This window comes from Andrographis paniculata, unplaced genomic scaffold (genome assembly GCF_009805555.1).
Source record: "Andrographis paniculata isolate CXL003 unplaced genomic scaffold, ASM980555v1 Contig18END, whole genome shotgun sequence".
Classification (NCBI taxonomy): domain Eukaryota; kingdom Viridiplantae; phylum Streptophyta; class Magnoliopsida; order Lamiales; family Acanthaceae; genus Andrographis; species Andrographis paniculata.
In genome coordinates, this window is record NW_026137468.1 from 325,496 (window position 1) to 342,994 (window position 17,499).

Here is a 17,499-nt window from a genome sequence, read left to right on the forward strand (position 1 = left end):
GTTTTGAGTTTTGAAGTTTGATTGGAGGAGAGAGCAGAATCGAGTTATAATCAAATCCATGTGCAACACATATATAGATCTGAGGATTAAATTGAATTTTCCCTAACATGAATTAAATTTGTGTGGGTCACCATAAACTTAGGTTTATGTTTTCCCTGTTTCTCTTTTTGGGAAAGCTGGTTGTAATTTAATGTAATAATTGAGGAAAAGTTTGCAGGTGGAAGTAAAATATAGGCTATGCGGTACCTTAACTTTTGGATAAATCTAAATCATGACTACTAAATCCATCATTATTGAATGAATGATTCTAATGGATTTTGTGTCTTTAAGGTATGATTGACAGCTTTATTCAGACTCATCATATCTTATTCATGTGTTAGTGTGTGCATGTATATATAACAGGGAATGAAAAAGGAGATTAATATGATTCATTTTCTGAAAATATTCATATTATATTGAGTGGGTGTTATTTTATTGTCATTATTTTTAGTTCCATACATCTATGAGAGAGATAGAGAGGAGTTGCGTATACTACTGTTCTTACCACATGCTATATTAAATTGCATTATATGGTTTCATCATCCAATCCAAGTTGATGACAAATATTATTCTCATTAAAAATTATTGATCATCCTTATTCTTTAATATCAGTTAGTATTATGGTACTATTAAATAACAATAATAAAAATAATTGCTGCATATGTGTGGGTATTAGGATTAAATTTAGTTTGATAATAAGACGACAATTTTATTAAGATCCTTGAAATCTACATGGAACATGCAATGTTGGTCTAAGTCTTGAATAATGTGTATATGAATGCATTGATACAGCTTTTCTTGAATTCATATAAGACCGAAATCTGTGTTTGTATTTGTGTCTCAGTATCTCTCTCTCTCTCCCACACACAATGTGAAGTCATGTCAGTAGAAATATATATATATATATATATACACATGTGTGTGTGTCCAAAGTCAAGACATGGACAAGAAAGAAACGCTTAACTGTAAAATTAACTGTAATAACAGACTCACTGTGAAACTCAGAATTAAATACACGAACCAGCAGCAATATATACATGCATACATCTCTGCTCTTGCCATGGGCCATCTTTTTTCTTTTTCTTTTTCCTTTTATACACCAACAATATATTTTTCTAATACTAGGTAGCTAGAGAGAGCTTCATGCATTGAATTCTAACCACCACAGAGCATAGGGTGCTGCAGGAATTTGTGCTTGTATATTCGAGAGTCAAATGAGGAACAAAGCAGATCTGTATTAAAGATAGAGCCTCTTATTTGGTCGGTTTGCATTTATTTGTTCCTCCAACTTCCCTTCAATTTCTGGCTGCACCCCATTAATGTTTTTTCAGATCAACAATACATGTACAGAATCTTCAACACCTACCCCTCCCATGGCTTCCATCTTCTTCTCCATCTCATTTTTTGATATATCCCATTCCATACGAGACTCACCAGCTTTGTCCTATTATTTACCTACACCTTGATTTTCATACAGTCTGTCACAAAAGAGAAAGAAAAGATTAAATGGGCAGTTCATGATTATTTTCTGAGTAATTCTTGGGAAACCCTACTAAAAGAATAATCCATGTTTTGCGTTGTATTCTGTGCGTGTGTGAGAATAGAATAGGTTGAGCAGTGAGCAATAAATGACTAATTAAGACTAGAGAGAATAAGAATGGTGGAGACAATGAATGAGGTCTCACCAGATGCTTGTAGGGTAGGTATGTGTTGGTTTTTATATTAATGGTGTGAGAACAATGTGGTGCTGGTGCCTGACTGATCAACAATAATTTTCTGTCTTGGTTCTTCTTCCACTTCCCAATATAATGCCTGTTTATGTTCCTGAAAATGATGTGTATTATTTTACATACATCACCAATATCAAACAAGCTGCTAAAATCGGATGTGAATCTCGCAGACACATACACACACACATATATGTATATATACATTGATATATCGATACACACCTCTTGGGGCATCATAGTATTATTTGGAAGAATTTGAGGTGGTTGGAACACTAGAGGGTTAACAGAATTATCCCAGTGAGGAAACATGTTGGCTGCTGTGGGGCTGCTAATGCTATTCAAGCTCTGCATGCATTCATCCATCACACAATCAAATTATTGAAATCGAAAGATATCCAAAGGAGAGGAGAGAATGTGTAGATATATATATATATATGTATGTATGTATATAACTGTGTAGGTGTGTTGATTAGGACTAACCATGAAAGAGTCCATCCCAAAGTCATAAAACATGGGACTAACAGAGGCAAGCCTCATTGAAAGAAACTGCTCGTATGCCAGGAATACAATGGTATTAGTGAATCCATCTACCATATGAGTGATGAGAATAAATGATGGAAGTAATCATGATCATCACCTCAACTTGGTTCTGTAGTGACTGTACGTAGTTTATGATTTCATCCAGCATTAGGGCCTTTCCAGTCACCTGTATGTTGCTCAAAAACACACATGTAGCTGTCAGAGTCAGACAAAAAACCACCCTGATATTGGACGCAGATCATAAGATGAATCAGACCTTGTCACAGCCAGGGACAAGGGCTTGGAGAAGCTTCATTCTTTCACTTATCCTCTCCCTCCTAACCTGAATCAGTCATTAGCCCAAAATGGATGCATATTAAAACAAAGCATGAGACTTTAATCTCATCAATACCAGAAGATTCTGTTCATTATGATGATGTAAGAAAGTTTGTTGAGTACCCTTTCAGCAAGGCTGTGGCTATCTGTGGCTTGTCCCCTTTTAGCCCTCACATGAACATAACCAGTAGGAGGAGCTTCTCCTGCTTTCTCCTTGGATTTCTTCCTCTCTTCACTGTCTTCCATCTTCTTCTGCTTCTTTCCTTTCACACCCTTTTTAACACAAGTCACAGCCATTACAATCCCATAAGTTCTAATGTAAGAAAATAATACTCACAAAAGTAGTTGGTGTCTGAACCTTGAGGCTAGAACAACAGCTCTGTTTGGTCCTCCTCTTTCTGGGCTTTGCCCTGGGGATTTCAGTTTCAGTGGTGTCACAACACACAGCAGATGATGAATTCATGCTGTTCTTGTTTGCAGCACTCAAAACAGAAACCTCGTCATTCTGTGGACCTGATGACACTTTTACACTCTTGTCAAGGCTCTCAATGGCTTCCTCAAGTCCATTGTAGAGCTGAGGAGTGAAGCTGGAGAAGACACTGTCTGGATGCTCCAAAATGGCAGTTGGTAGCAACATTGTGGTGTCCAAGAAGTGGAATGATGGATAGGCTGCCATTACTACCACTATTATTACTATTTTGACAGGTTCTTGAAATCTGTTGTTTGAGGGAGAATTGGTGTGTGAATGGGGAGAGATGATCAGAAGGGCATGCAAAGGAGAGAGGAGAAAAACACAATCATGTGTCTTAGGCAATGGCAAGAGGGATGGATACCAGCCATGAGGTTTATAGAGTGAGAGAGGGGGAGAGAGAGAGAGAGAGAGAGAGAAGCATGCATGTCCAGACACACACATTTGACTGGTCTTCTCACACATAAAGAACTCACATTGAATGTTCATAATCAGACAATGGATAAGACAAACTCTGTTCATAATGGGAAAGTACCTTCAAGTGGATGCCATTTTTTTTTTTACTGTTCAGTCATCCTACAGTGAACACTCTTATTACTTTCACTTTCTATGGAGCTTATGTAAGTCAATGGATCCATAGGCATTTCAATGGAGAGATTGAAGTTAATCTCAGGGTAAAATACCTCCGTAACAAAGAATAATATTACTTTTAATCTCATTTGTCTAACGTTTACTTATTATTATGCTGATATGTTTGCTGAGTTATCATTTGCCAATCCACTCTTCAATGAAACGTGCATTGGATGTGACTCAACAAGGTTGAATTATATATGTGTTTTCTGTACTTATCATCATTTTACAGTTTTTTTGTTTTTTTTTTTTTGTTTTTTATTAATATGTTTAATACATATCTTTTTTTTTAAATTAATTCTTTATTTAGAATATGATATATATTACTTTTTATTTAAAATTTTATTATCATCAAAATGCTAGTGAACACATTTGAATTAGGTCCTACGTTAGAGAATGAGTTGTGATGCAAGATTTATTAAAACTAAATTTGTTTGGGGTTTTATTTGGGTTTAAGTTACCACTCAAACAAGCCCTTGTTACTCAATATGATAAATGGGACCCTATGTAATTCATTTTATTTTATTTTCTCTTGATATGGATGCATAGATACTTAAATAAGTTAGCGTAGTGCAGCATTCAACAAATATGATTTTAACTACAATTACATAGAGCCGTTGAATGCCAAACCTTCTTAGTTGCTAGTATGACAATAACTCATCATTGGACTACTTTGTTCTAATATTAAGTGCCCATTTTATTAGACTTCTAGAATTCGTATACTAACATGTATGACTAATCTGATTAATTGTACTATAATGTATATACATTGTAATAATGCATGCTGCATTTTAATTGTATAGTGTACATGCATTTTAGACTTGGATAGTTACAACTCGGCTAGTTCGAATAGTACTTAATAGCAAAATGTTGCAGAAAATTTTGATAAAAGAAATAAAAATGGGCTTTATTGTTTGTAGTAAGCTCTACCGAAGTGGGCTGGCCCAACACTATTTCTCTAAACCGAATTAGAAAACTAACTTTCAGTACTTCTATAAATTGATTAAATTATAGTAATAAAGTTAAAACAAAAAAATTATATGTATTCGTTGTATAATAAGCCTGTTTTTGTTCCTTGATACATAAAATTACAAACATCCAAGGGAACTAATTTAAAAGCCTATATTAGGCAAGAAAGACAATGGAAATTTCCAGGCATGACGCTAATCTTCAGTGCTGAAGTATGTACATAGTAATCCCAGAACCATTTTGCCTAGGACATATGCAGACTCTAGGGGCTCCTTCATCTTGTTCTTGTTCGAGATGACCGGCTACCCACATTGGAATCGTCTTTCTTCCAGTCTGGACTCTGGAAGCATTTCAATGGGAAGATCTGTGTATGTATAGAAAATAACAAATCATGCATTAGAGTTACTTACAACAATGAATCAGAAAGTCTCACTGAACTGAATTGAAGAGACTAGAGTGGAAGGAGAAGATAAGGGGAGGGAAAACCTTCCAGCGCTTTCTACGGCCAAAACTGTTGGATATATCATCCAGTCGAGGAATAATTTGCTTAAATGTTGGCCTATCAGATGGATTTTCACTCCAACACTGCACAATCAATCTGAAAAGAAAGCATGTCAAGTAGCTAATCAGTGTCTAGTGTTATTACCAACAACCTAGTCTTTTCCCACTTGTGTATATATCTTCGAAACGAAATGCCACAAGCAGTTTTACCAAAGAAAAGTGAAACCTTGGGCAGAATGATGTTGCTTCTTTTGATTAAGATCGCAGGTTATAAAAAAGACCGACTACATTTATATTATTTTTACACATGCATCTACGTGGGTATGGAAAGATGAAAACTCTAATAGAAGACATTAAATACAAAATAACAGATCTTGTGCAGAATGATGTTGCCTTGTGTAGGAGACTAGGAAACATTTGTAACCAGAGGAAAACCATAAAAAGCTTACGTACTCTTTCAGCCCGTGTGCATAACAATTTGGCGAGGCTCTAAATGGAGGTCGCTGTTTCGCAATATAAGAATTGGGCACTTCATGGTCTTGCTTTGAACAGAATGGGGGGCTTCCTTCGATCATCTGACGTTTAGTGCATCAATAAGATATCAATTTCTCAAATTAATCTTTTAACTATACATTCAATCATTGGATCCCATCTCATTGATTCAGAAAATACTACTTCCCCATTATTTCAAGCAAAATTCATAGAATTCAAGTCTATATTGAGGAAAGAAACTTCATTTTGGCCTTGCAAACAAAAAACTATACACTACCTCTTGTAAAATCAAGGCAAATGAGAATACATCAGCTTTAGTGTCATACTCTTCAATTCGGAAAACCTCAGGAGCTACATAACGACCTGTTCATGAACATATTATGTAAGATACAATAAAGCATTATATTAGGGTTATATTATTTGACATCAAATGATGATGTTTTTTACCAAAGAAAAGGAACCATAAATGAGAATCAAGTGCCTTCAACTATCCATTTAATGTTAGGGGATTTTGTGCTATAAGGAATAAAAATGACGTACTCCTACAATAAGAAATAAAAAATAAAAAATTGGGGGTCATATACTCATTACATTACAGGATCCAAAAACATAAACTCACATGAGGTGTCCTGTGACGTCAGAGGTCTGTCTTCTTTAATTCTGTTAGCCACTTTGAGTAGCTTGCTGACTCCAAAATCTGCAACTTTCAGGTGTCCAGAAGAATCCAACAATATATTCCTGTTTTTTTATTATACAAATAGGATTGAGTTATTTCACAAAATCATATAACAAAGCAGAAATAAAATTAACTAAGTTACAAACTCACGAAGGTTCAAGATCGCGGTGGATAATAGCTTCAGGTTTATGTTCATGTAGATAGTTCATTCCCCTGCAAAACCAAAACATATTGAAGCAAAAATTTCCAATCCGGTATTAAATAAAATAGACTTTACATAGCATGTGTCCATCATATTTTCATGTGAAGTTCACCTTTAAGCTATATAGTCACTAGGAGAGTTCCAGTTTTCTTTATGAATCCTTCGGTTTCTCCATTTTAAGTATTCACAAAATTCCAACCAATCACTCCTAGAGATAACAAAATTCAATCTAAATCTATTTTTATACTACCTCCATTTCACAAAATTTCATTTTAGCCTTTTGCACAATAACCAAGAAAAAAATTGTGAGGAAAATGGTAGTGTTATGGCTAATTGTACTTCTATTTAAGAAGCCTGGAAGCTATTGGACAAACTGTATATCCCATTTGATTGTTTTATCTTATTCACTATTCCTATCAAAAGCAACAAACATAGTAGACTGAAGAAAATAAAGCAGTGAGACAGAAAGTAATGGTAGTATCGTGAACCTGGCAATATCCATAGCAAGTTTTAGAGCCCTTAATGGTTTGAGTGCACCTTTTCTTTTCAAATATTCATGAAGATCACCCTACAGATGCGGGAGTATATATCAGCTCAGCCATGGATTAAACATCAATATAAGCAGTCTAAAATCAGTAATTCTGGAAAACCACATGATAAAAGTTTACACTATAAAATAGACACTTGAGATTTAAGTTGTATGAGCACCACAAGATAGCTCATATGACTCACAGTGACTGTGGATGCATCATGACATCGCTGTATATGTCGGAAAATGGCTTGTGTAGAGATTCTATAGCTAGACTTGGCTCATTCTACTGCCTTTATCAATTGTCAGAAATTTGACCTTGTTTCATATTATTAGATGGTATAAATTTCTATTTATTAGTTCAATGGCATTAAGTTATTTTAGAAAAAATGTGACATAAGATTTCCATTGGTACCTTTGGCAAATATTCCGTCACAATCATCATAGGACTGCTTTGGGTTACGGCACCAAGAAACTGGACAACGTTCGGGTGTCTTATTTTCTGAAGCAATGAAAGCTCATCTCCAAATGCCTTACTGCAAACATCTTGAGTTATAAAAGAATAATTCATTCTAAAAATAAGTATAACACGTGTATCTTTTTAGAGGTCTTACACTTTATCATCATCAGCATTTCCTTCCCAGAATGTTTTCACAGCAACTTTTGTGCCACCCCAAGAAGCCATTCTAAAAGTTCCCTGCCAATATATTCTCATCAGGAGGAAACTGAGAATTGAAATTCTTTTAAAGACCGGATAAAAAAAATTGACATGAATTTTTACAGAACCATTGCATGTGGTAGAAAATTAGAGATAGACTCATTAAACAATATCCAATACTCTGAAATAATAAAAAGTAAAATTCTATAAGTTTAATAAAAAAAGGTTGCTAATGATGAGTAGGAGACAAAAGAGAACTGGAAAAGTACCTTTGTTATTTCAATGCTATTTGTAAAATCAAGTTCTGTGGGATCTATCTCATATTCGGGTACCTCGCGGGCATTTTTTACATGCATTGGAGCCATCTACCAAAAACAACGAAATGAGAAAATACACAAATAAAGCCTTGTGCAAAGAAGACCAAACATGTCCTAAAGCACTAAAATCATTACACATGACAGAAAGTAGTATATATAGAAAGAAGCATCTCACAATTCTCTTTGCACCATGTTTCTCCAAAAGTCGGATCACATCGTGATTTTTATAATGTATGGCATCTGCAAGAGGCTGATGAAGCACATGCAGGGTGTCAGAACAGACCTAAGAATTATGATATACAAATACAATATATAACAAGCAATTATAAAACAACACTGATTTAGTTGTAAACTCTCAATAACTAGTCTTCTCATCTAATGATCCAAATATATCAAACACACACCCTCCAATATCGAATTAAAGCAAGAACTCCAAAGAATAACTTGTTTGACAGGCATTTTCACTCACAACAATTCGAGTAAATGCTCCCATAACATAACTCAACTTAGTGATCAGCAACTAAATGTAGAATAAAGTGTAGTAGTAAGTATCAAGGTTTAGAAACTACCGTGCTTCCCCACCTATCTTGGGGGTCGACTTCTGCCCCTCTTTCAATCAACAATTTGGCAACTTCACCATATCCCTGACATGCTGCAATATGAAGTGCAGTTCTGTAATCAATGTCCAAGAAATTAACATCAGCCCCCGAGTCTAAAAGCTCCTTGATGCCCTCCAAATCATTCTCATTGGTCATGTACAGAAGCTTCAGCCCTGGATCAATCTCATTCATATCACCATCTTCATTGTCTCCCCCAAGATGTGCATTGATACTGTGTTCCCTCTCAGGGGCCATAGAAGACTGCCTCCACAAATTACTTCTAACAGGCGACATGAACTCCATTAAAACTCTAAACCAAAAGGATTGTAAACGAATCAAGAATCCCTTTGAACGAAAAACTAGGATCTAGATACTATTTTTGTACCCAACTACCATCCCTTCTTGCAAGGAAATCTAGCAACAAACCTTTTTATATTTTCCCTGAAGAGAGAGGATAGATAGAATAGGGGTGGAAATCATAAACCAAGAAAGGCAAGAATCCAAAATTGTTGAGTAAGCCCTAAGAATTCAAAGAATGGGCTCCTCAAATCCATGGATTAGAGAGAGAGAGAGAGAGAGAAGAAAGAGAGAGAGGCAGCCAACAATCACGACTAGGTATATATAACCTCGTCTTGGCGATCCAGTTACCGAATCTTACTTTATAGCCCAGATTATAATGGCTATGTGAAACGGTAATGCGACAATCACGAGTAACAGTTGACCCCAAAGCTGGAAGGGAAACAGCTTAAGGAGCACGCGACTGCAAACTGAGTATAAAGAGTCCTTGAAATTTCCATTGCCGACGCCCGCCCTGCAAATACCAACTGGCGAATCATAGGGCTCCATTCGTGCAAGGAAATGGACGTGGCACATGGGCGACAGCAACGCCTTGCCTTGACCCTTCCCACCTTATGACTAGTCTTTCTTCCAAAATTTTCAAAAGATTAGGATTGATTTGTTCGAGATGAGGATTGATATGTGTGTTCATCGCTGAGGTGAGGTAGCTAATTGCCAAAAGCGACCAGTTCAATCGCAACTGGGTGATATCTATCTAGTGAATGTTTTTGGGCATCTTTCAACAGCGTCGTAAATTTTTAATTCAAACAAATTTTAGTATTATATGATATATTATCGGATGTGGGAAATAAATACATAAAAATATTAAATAATTTAAATTATAATTAACATAATTTAAATCTAATTTTTTTTTTATTCATAAATAAATAGAAATACAGATTTTTATTTTTTTTTAATATGATATTGGAGTTATGACAATCCAAAAAAATGTTAGAGAATTTTCGCTGTTCATTAAGGCGAAGAATGACGTTTTTCATCGTGCTAAGATATACAGCCAACTCATTGGTTCAATCCATAAATATTTTCTTGTGTTTAGTTTGTCTCTCACATGTCATAAATAAAAGAAAAAAATATGCTTTACATCACTACTTTTAAATTTAGTCATAAATTTGATATAGGACCAGATCAAATCTTTATCCAAATCATTATATAATGAATCTAATTCGACAGAAACAGCCTAAGATGCCACCAAAAATTTCATGGACGCAGTAATCAACAAACCGCCTAAATCGCCAGGCCAGTAAGTAGTGTAGTATCTTTGAAATTATTCCAAGACTATGCCACTTCTGTGGCATGTTCAAGAGAACCACAAGATTTGTTGACTTAGTAAGGCCAGTAGCCTAGTAATGCCTAGTCAGTTTTGAGCTCGCATTCAGACACCTTCTCCCATGACTGGCAACTTTTGTCTTCAGTATCCGTTCTGTACAGTGCCAATCGAGATACCGGGAAACTCAGATTGCCAATGCTCTCGTCAAGGGCGTAGGCTTTCTCTTGAGCAGTCTTCTTAACTTCATTTGATAAATCACCGTAGAGGAGGCTCAAGTGTGGCATATAAGCTGCAAGAGTTGAAGCAGACTTACCAGCTATGCAGTACATGAGTTTCATGATGATATGAAAAGAGAAAGGCAGAATAAATTTGCATCCATGTGTTAATGAAGCACAAATTTACAGGGACAGCATCAAGAACTCGATTTGCAGCCAAAGAATGCATGCAAATCGAGCTACCGTATGTTCAATTGAAACCTCAAAGAGGAATTGGTGTATCAAATGCCAAAATGATTTTGAATTACCATATTTTGAGGCTTTTGCTCTCCCACCAAAATGCCATACAAGTTAATGCACATGACAACTTTGAATTGGTGAGGAGTAAAAAATAGTGAAACCAAACTCCAAGTAAACAAAGTCTGAATCTTCTATATATGAACTTCATTGATGCAACTAGATATTACAAGCTTAACTACAATTCACAAATAATTGTAAACACATGAGATGGTATGCCATATGCATTTTAATTTTCGCCCACCCACTAATTTTCATGGATGGTTTTCATTCAAAACTATCACAAATGGCTTCCTACCAATTTGCAAAATGAAATTCATGTATATAATGATTCCAATATTTCTCCTTATTTGGATTGATGGATCAAAAGGAAGATTTTGTAATGATATCCAAAATGTTAGGAATCCACAAAACTGTTGAAAGGGATGGGTTAGAATATTGAAACCACTCCATCGATCGAATTGCTACAAACTTTATATAAGGAATATTACTTACGAGACGAGCTCTTGTAACCAAAATGGCTGCAGCAATGGGCACTAGCCTCAACCACCTGTTACAACAATTGCCATGAAAATTACATTAAATTGTGGTCGAGGAAGAACAATTTCGAGACACAACTATCATGGCAACACTAAAATCAAAATAGAAACATGATGGGATCACTTTTGGCCCCTTATATTTGATCTTCCTACTTAATAGTTTTATAATACTCCTACCATCAACAGTTGCCCCTAAAATCATTTATCACGTTTAGTTATCAATAGCAATTGAATTCATAAGATACAAATAATCTGATCCTACATTTCAACACTAATAACAAAACAGAAATTAGAAGCATTTCTGATCCTAATAATCAAGAACAATCCACATCCCCATCTCAATCTAAATCATAAGATTATCATCGAAAACAAACGATTCACAAACAATTGATCCATTGACGTAGAAAACAAACAGAGATTATATTAATTGAGTTATACCTGCGGGGTCGGGTGAAGCAGAAGAAATACGCACTGATAAAAGAAAGTGCCTGTAGCAACTCTGTCCACGGTAGCGGTGTAGGCCTTAAGAGCCTCGCAAGCCGTTCGCAATTTCTCGCGCGCCTCGCTCTCCGTCAATCGAATAGCCCCGACGATGGTGACGTGCGGCTCGAACTGTGGTCCACCGAACTCCGATCTAAGGCCATCCATCAATCGCTTCAGGCGCGGCGTCAATTCCTCCGGCGGAAGCCCCCACACCGAATAAACATCCCCCTTCGCTTCAGCTGGAACGGTCGCCGCAGCGGCCATACAGATACAGATACCGGAGGTAAGAAGAAAGACGGTCAATTCTCGAGCTGAGTGAAGCTTCTGCAGTACAGAGGCCGTCGGTCTATAGCACACTGTTTAAGGGTGTGTTTGTTTAGGGGTTTGGATTTTAAGTTGGGATTTGAATAGTAAAAATTTTGTATTTGAATAATTGTATGATGTGATATAAATAGGTGTTGATGTGATGTTTTGAATGTAAAATTTATTTTTAGTATAATATAAAAAATGAAAAATAGGTGTTTGATTTGATATTTTTGGGGGAAAAAAATTGGATGAATAGTGGAAATCTAATCTAATTTTCCAAACAAACACACCCTAAGTGGATTTTACTCATTCGACATTTCCTCCTTCCTTTAAAATAATATATTTTAATTATATTTTAAATTTTAAAATTTTAAAATTTTAATATTAATTAAATTATTTACTCATCTTCATTTTAATTTATAATTAATTTATTATTATTATTATTTTATTTATCATATTATTTTTTATTTTTATTTAATAAATATTTATAATATTATATTTTAATTTTTATTTATTATATTTTAACATATTTTTATTAAACTAAATCTATAATTTTATGTGAAAAAAAAATTATTTTATATCATAATCAATCCATATGTATTTCTTAAAATATAAATTTAATTCATGCAAATATACTTTTCTTGCACAAGATGAGTAATATTAAAGCAGATGTGAGAAATGTGTCTAAATTTTTTTATTTAAAGAATACACATTTAATATTTTTATTTTTAAAATAATTTGTTGACAAACATTTTGAAATGTTGACATGATTCAATTTTTTTAAAAAAATATATTATTATTAAATATATTTATAAAATATTATACTTTCTCCGTTATGCAAATTTATGCTCATTTGATCAAAAATTAATAAAAATTAGTAAAATAAAAATATAATGATGTAATAATATTTTACTTAAAAAAAATAAACATAAATTTGAATGACTCAAGGTATCAAATATTATTTAAAGATACTATATATATATATATTTTTAATCTCAAAATTCAAATAATATAAGATAAACTTATTTTAGCTGGATTTTAGGAAAACTATTAAAGTGGAACAAATTAGTTTTAAAAATATATATATTTAGACATTTTATTAATCTATATAAAAAATATATATATAAATGAGTTTAAAACAATTAACACAAAATATTCTATTTTAAGTAAAAAAACATAAAGCTGATGTTTGAAATATTTGTATTTTATATTAAAAAAAGTACTATAGGAAAATATATATCCATTAAGCCGCAATTTTACCATGTCGTGTCGGGACATGTGGCAGTCAGTCGAAAGGCCCTTCTGGAACCTACTCGTTCCTCCGTCTCCGGGCTTCATCGTTTAAGAGCTCTATTAATATGCGCTTCCATGGCGGATCTTCACCAGCTACAAAATTTGAAGCCCTACAGTATTTTTTCAATCTCTGCAAATTCTTAGTGGGTCTCTTTTTTGTTTCACTCTTATCTGCTACTTTTTGGACGAACAAGACAGGATCACTTTTCTCATCTTATTGTTTAAACAATTCCCCAATTTGACTTCCTTCTCTGAGTTTTCATCTGCGATTTTTAATCATCTTTGCCATTTACGTAATCGTCGTTACTTTTTAGGGCGAAGCAGCCAAAAGAGTGTAAAATATTAGCATAGTCATTCCTGATCGTCAATAAAAAAATTTATATTGGAGTTCCAACAATGGCGCGGCGATCAAACGATGCGACTGCCGTAATGTTGACGTCAGGGGCAAGTGGGAGAATCGGTGCGTTGTTTTCTCCGCGCTTGATGAGGAGTTTATGGCTGCTAATCAACGCATTTTTCCTGATTTTGCTGCTTCCGTTCAGCGGGAGGCGGCGATGCACGGCGGCGTCGGAGTCCGGCGAGAGAGGTGGTTGCGGAAAGGAGGAGAGGCAGCAAACGGCGCCGGGAAAAGTGGTGAGAGTTCCGGCCGCGATGGTGCCGCGGAGGAGCATGGTGGACAAGGAGGTTGCAGCGCGGCGGGCCCTGGCGATTAAGAGGGTTTTGGAAGATAATGGCGATGAAAATAAGGACACAGTGAGGGAGTTTTCTTTGTTCGTCACTGCCCGTGGTGACACTCTCTTTACCCAATCCTGGACGCCTCTTAAGCTTCCGATCAGGTAAATTTCTCTGATCTCTTCGAAATTTGATTTTCCTTGCGCCATTTCAACAGTAGAAGCCATTGTTGGAGATCTTAAGAGCTTGGTTAGGGTCACTTAATATGCAGATTTGTGATTTGCTGGTGGTGTTTGTGTGTTTTCTTTCTCCTTTTTCATTTTCTTGTTTCTGGAAATTACACAAGATTACTCCTATTAATTTGAATTTTGTGCAAGGAAAGCGACAATCATCAATTACTGCCGACATATGAGTTTCTTTTTTTCTTTCTTTTTTTGGATAAAAATTTCCTTGCCTTGCATTCATGAGAAGGAAATGTTTCGCCATCAGTTATTTATTGTTTATTTATAATTTGATGAAGTGGTTGGCTTTTATTGGTGATACATTTCTGCAGTATACTTCTGATATTCCTTCCTCTTGTATTATTTGATAATTTGTTGAATGCGGCAATTCTTTGTTGGGGTGTATTTATTGAGGCTGGCCTGGTTTATCCTCTTATATCTTCTGTTTGAGGAATTTCCCTTGTTGCTTTAGTCTGTCAAGATAAACTCGACTATTTTAGTTCTCATTATGCGGTTCCTTTCTGTAATATACATAAACATCAAAGGAGACATTCAGACATTTGATTTTATGTGGTTTTGATGCACAGGGGATTGCTGGTTCTCTTGCATGGCCTGAATGAGCACAGGTATGCATGACATAACATATACTATCTAGTGCATTTTTATTTGTTTATGTATTTGTTCTTTTTACCCTTAGTTGATAATGGGGTTTCATAACAGTGGCAGATATAATGATTTTGCAAAGAAATTGAATGCAAATGGATTCAAGGTTTATGGAATGGATTGGATTGGTAAGTTTGCATTCGACTCTGAAGAGAAAAACTATTGTGAATACTATTCACTTATGTTTGACGATTCTTTGTTTTGTGAATGTAAGGTAGAACATAAATTGAGTAAACATTAGCATTATTATTGCTATTACTAATTGTATGACATTCAGTATATCCCTCAAGACAATGTTAACTCTACTGTTTTTAGTGTGTATATAGATGCTGGAGGTTGATTTTAGCAAGAAACCAAAAATTATAATTATACACTAGTGATAAACCGAAAGACACATTATTTCAGATTTCAGAATCAACAACCAACATGAAATTTTCCGGGAAAATATAAATATTGGTGTTGTTGAAATTGTATTGTTTGCTGTTATATAGAGTATAATGCTGTAGTTTTCGATTATGCATGAACACTGGCTTGTTGCAGGGCATGGATTTGTTTTCATCCGGATGTAATTGGTGTGTAAAACTAACGTGCGAAGCCCTTCGCCATATGTAAGCTTGTTTTACATCTGCTATGCATTAAGTGAAGATTTGGAAATTAATGCAGCTAGATGATGCTAAAAGATAAATAAATAAATGGGCATATTTTCATTTGTGCGCTTCATTCTGTTCCTTTATATGCCAAAGCAAAGTTCTCTTTATTTGTCAAAATGTGTTGTGTGGATAATGAGAGTTTAAGTAAAGGCTTACCTCAATGTGTGCCAGAGTAAATGATTTCTCTAAAACCAAATTCTTGAAAGTGTTTATGTTAAAATATGACATCGATCATCATATATTTGTGTTATATAACGAGGATCTCTAGACTCAAACCTCTCTTCATTTCAGGACATGGTGGGAGTGATGGTTTGCACGCATACGTCCCTTCTCTCGATTATGCTGTTGATGATTTGGTAAGTTTGTCGGGTAATTGATTAGTTGAATGCAACTATCAAAAACTTTACTTATAAATAGCTGTCTGTTGATTACTTTGACTTCTTGTGTGCAGAAAATGTTTCTGGACAAAGTTTTAGCAGAAAATCCGGCCGTTCCTTGCTTCTGCTTCGGACACTCAACTGGCGGAGCTATAGTCCTAAAGGTAATAACATTTTCGTAAGTCCCCAAATCATCTACATCATCACAACACTCTTCCCTCCAACCCAAACCTCATTTAATTCACACCCCTTCTGATGCACAAACAGGCAGTTCTTGATCCAAAAGTGCAGAAACTCGTAGCTGGCATCGTGTTGATTTCCCCGGCTGTCGGAGTTCAGCCATCCCATCCGCTCATCGTTGTGAGATACTCTCAATATTTGCAATATTCAAACTCACTTTTTAAACACCTTAGCGAGATTCGAATTTGTCTGCTTAGGCTCTTGCCCCACTTTTCTCCATGTTCTTGCCGAGATTCCAATTCAGTGCTGCAAACAAGCCGGGCGCTGTAGTATCCAGAGATCCCCAAGCATTAATGGCCAAGTATTCGGATCCACTGGTGTTCACTGGAGCCATCAGGATGCGTACGGGCTATGAAATTCTTCAAACCACCGGCTACCTGCAGCAGAATCTGCAGCGAGTGACAGTCCCGTTTCTCGTCCTCCACGGCATGGATGACACGGTGACTGATCCAGAAGCTTCTAGAAAGCTCTATCTCGAGGCTTCGTCGGCCGACAAGTCCATCAAGCTCTATGAAGGGTTATTGCATGATCTGCTCTTTGAACCTGAGAAGCAAGAAATCACCAACACCATCCTTTCATGGTTGAGCAGCAGATCAAATAGTCGATGAAAATGGTTGTCTTGACAATTCATATTATGCAGACTGAGTTTCATTCGGACATGTGAATGATTCTCGTCACATTTGCTGGAATGTCCGATCTTGTTAAGTGGATATTGTTAAATAAAATATTGGATTCTGATTGATATCATACTTTTAATTTAATTATTATTTTTTTCTACATATTACAGCACTTTTAGACTTCAATAACAAATGTTTGAAGGCTTTCAACATCTTCAAGCTAGCTTTGATATTTGTACCTTATTATTATTATTATTATTATTATTGCACCTGTAAATATATAAGATCATTTGAAATTATTTATTTATTTCAATATAACAGATATGTTCATATATATTAAAAAAATTATTTATATAAAAATTAGTTTAGATTAATTATAAATACATATTTATATTATATATTTTTAATTTTTTACAAATTAATATTTATATTATATATTATATTTTTTAAATATTGACAGATATGTTTATATATATTAAAAAAATTATTATTGTAAAAATTAGTTTAGATTAATTATAAATAAATATTTATTTTATATATTTTAATTTTTTACAAAATTAATATTTATGTTATATATTATATTTTTTAAAATATTTAAATAGGTAAGTATTTTAATTTCTTACAAATTTTATATAT

General features: G+C 34.8%; 4 protein-coding genes across 6 annotated transcripts; 1 reads left to right on the forward strand and 3 right to left on the reverse strand.

Moving 5' to 3' along the window:
* Positions 1–965: 965 nt before the first annotated feature.
* On the reverse strand, positions 966–3,502 carry LOC127240767 (transcription factor bHLH137-like). 2 transcript variants are annotated; one of them, XM_051259617.1, is made up of 8 exons: positions 2,983–3,499; positions 2,748–2,897; positions 2,566–2,631; positions 2,407–2,475; positions 2,250–2,315; positions 1,992–2,114; positions 1,725–1,863; positions 966–1,517 (listed from the first exon to the last, which is right to left on the reverse strand). In XM_051259617.1, exons 1-7 carry the CDS (start codon positions 3,298–3,300, stop codon positions 1,762–1,764), a joined length of 894 nt encoding a protein of 297 aa, XP_051115574.1. In that variant the 5' UTR covers positions 3,301–3,499; the 3' UTR covers positions 966–1,517; positions 1,725–1,761. The 2 variants fall into 2 exon arrangements, with proteins under 2 accessions (XP_051115574.1, XP_051115575.1); XM_051259618.1 differs by lacking the exon at positions 2,250–2,315 and having other exon boundaries at positions 2,983–3,502.
* Positions 3,503–4,745: 1,243 nt separating this feature from the next.
* Positions 4,746–9,612, reverse strand: LOC127240686 (integrin-linked protein kinase 1-like). Its single transcript, XM_051259491.1, has 12 exons — positions 8,637–9,612; positions 8,243–8,317; positions 8,020–8,115; positions 7,707–7,789; positions 7,508–7,628; positions 7,052–7,131; positions 6,512–6,574; positions 6,305–6,423; positions 5,963–6,048; positions 5,647–5,768; positions 5,179–5,290; positions 4,746–5,056 (listed from the first exon to the last, which is right to left on the reverse strand). The coding sequence occupies exons 1-12, from the start codon at positions 8,967–8,969 to the stop codon at positions 4,967–4,969; spliced, it is 1,380 nt and encodes a 459-aa protein (XP_051115448.1). The 5' UTR covers positions 8,970–9,612; the 3' UTR covers positions 4,746–4,966.
* A 507-nt stretch (positions 9,613–10,119) lies between these two features.
* LOC127241592 (cyclic phosphodiesterase-like) lies at positions 10,120–12,185 on the reverse strand. Its single transcript, XM_051260722.1, has 3 exons — positions 11,780–12,185; positions 11,298–11,352; positions 10,120–10,579 (listed from the first exon to the last, which is right to left on the reverse strand). The coding sequence occupies exons 1-3, from the start codon at positions 12,086–12,088 to the stop codon at positions 10,374–10,376; spliced, it is 570 nt and encodes a 189-aa protein (XP_051116679.1). The 5' UTR covers positions 12,089–12,185; the 3' UTR covers positions 10,120–10,373.
* Positions 12,186–13,432: 1,247 nt separating this feature from the next.
* Positions 13,433–17,025, forward strand: LOC127239450 (uncharacterized). 2 transcript variants are annotated; one of them, XM_051257623.1, is made up of 8 exons: positions 13,435–13,566; positions 13,738–14,259; positions 14,904–14,942; positions 15,037–15,107; positions 15,921–15,985; positions 16,081–16,170; positions 16,274–16,366; positions 16,444–17,025. In XM_051257623.1, the coding sequence occupies exons 2-8, from the start codon at positions 13,820–13,822 to the stop codon at positions 16,852–16,854; spliced, it is 1,209 nt and encodes a 402-aa protein (XP_051113580.1). In that variant the 5' UTR covers positions 13,435–13,566; positions 13,738–13,819; the 3' UTR covers positions 16,855–17,025. The 2 variants fall into 2 exon arrangements, with proteins under 2 accessions (XP_051113572.1, XP_051113580.1); XM_051257615.1 differs by having other exon boundaries at positions 13,433–14,259.
* Positions 17,026–17,499: the final 474 nt, after the last annotated feature.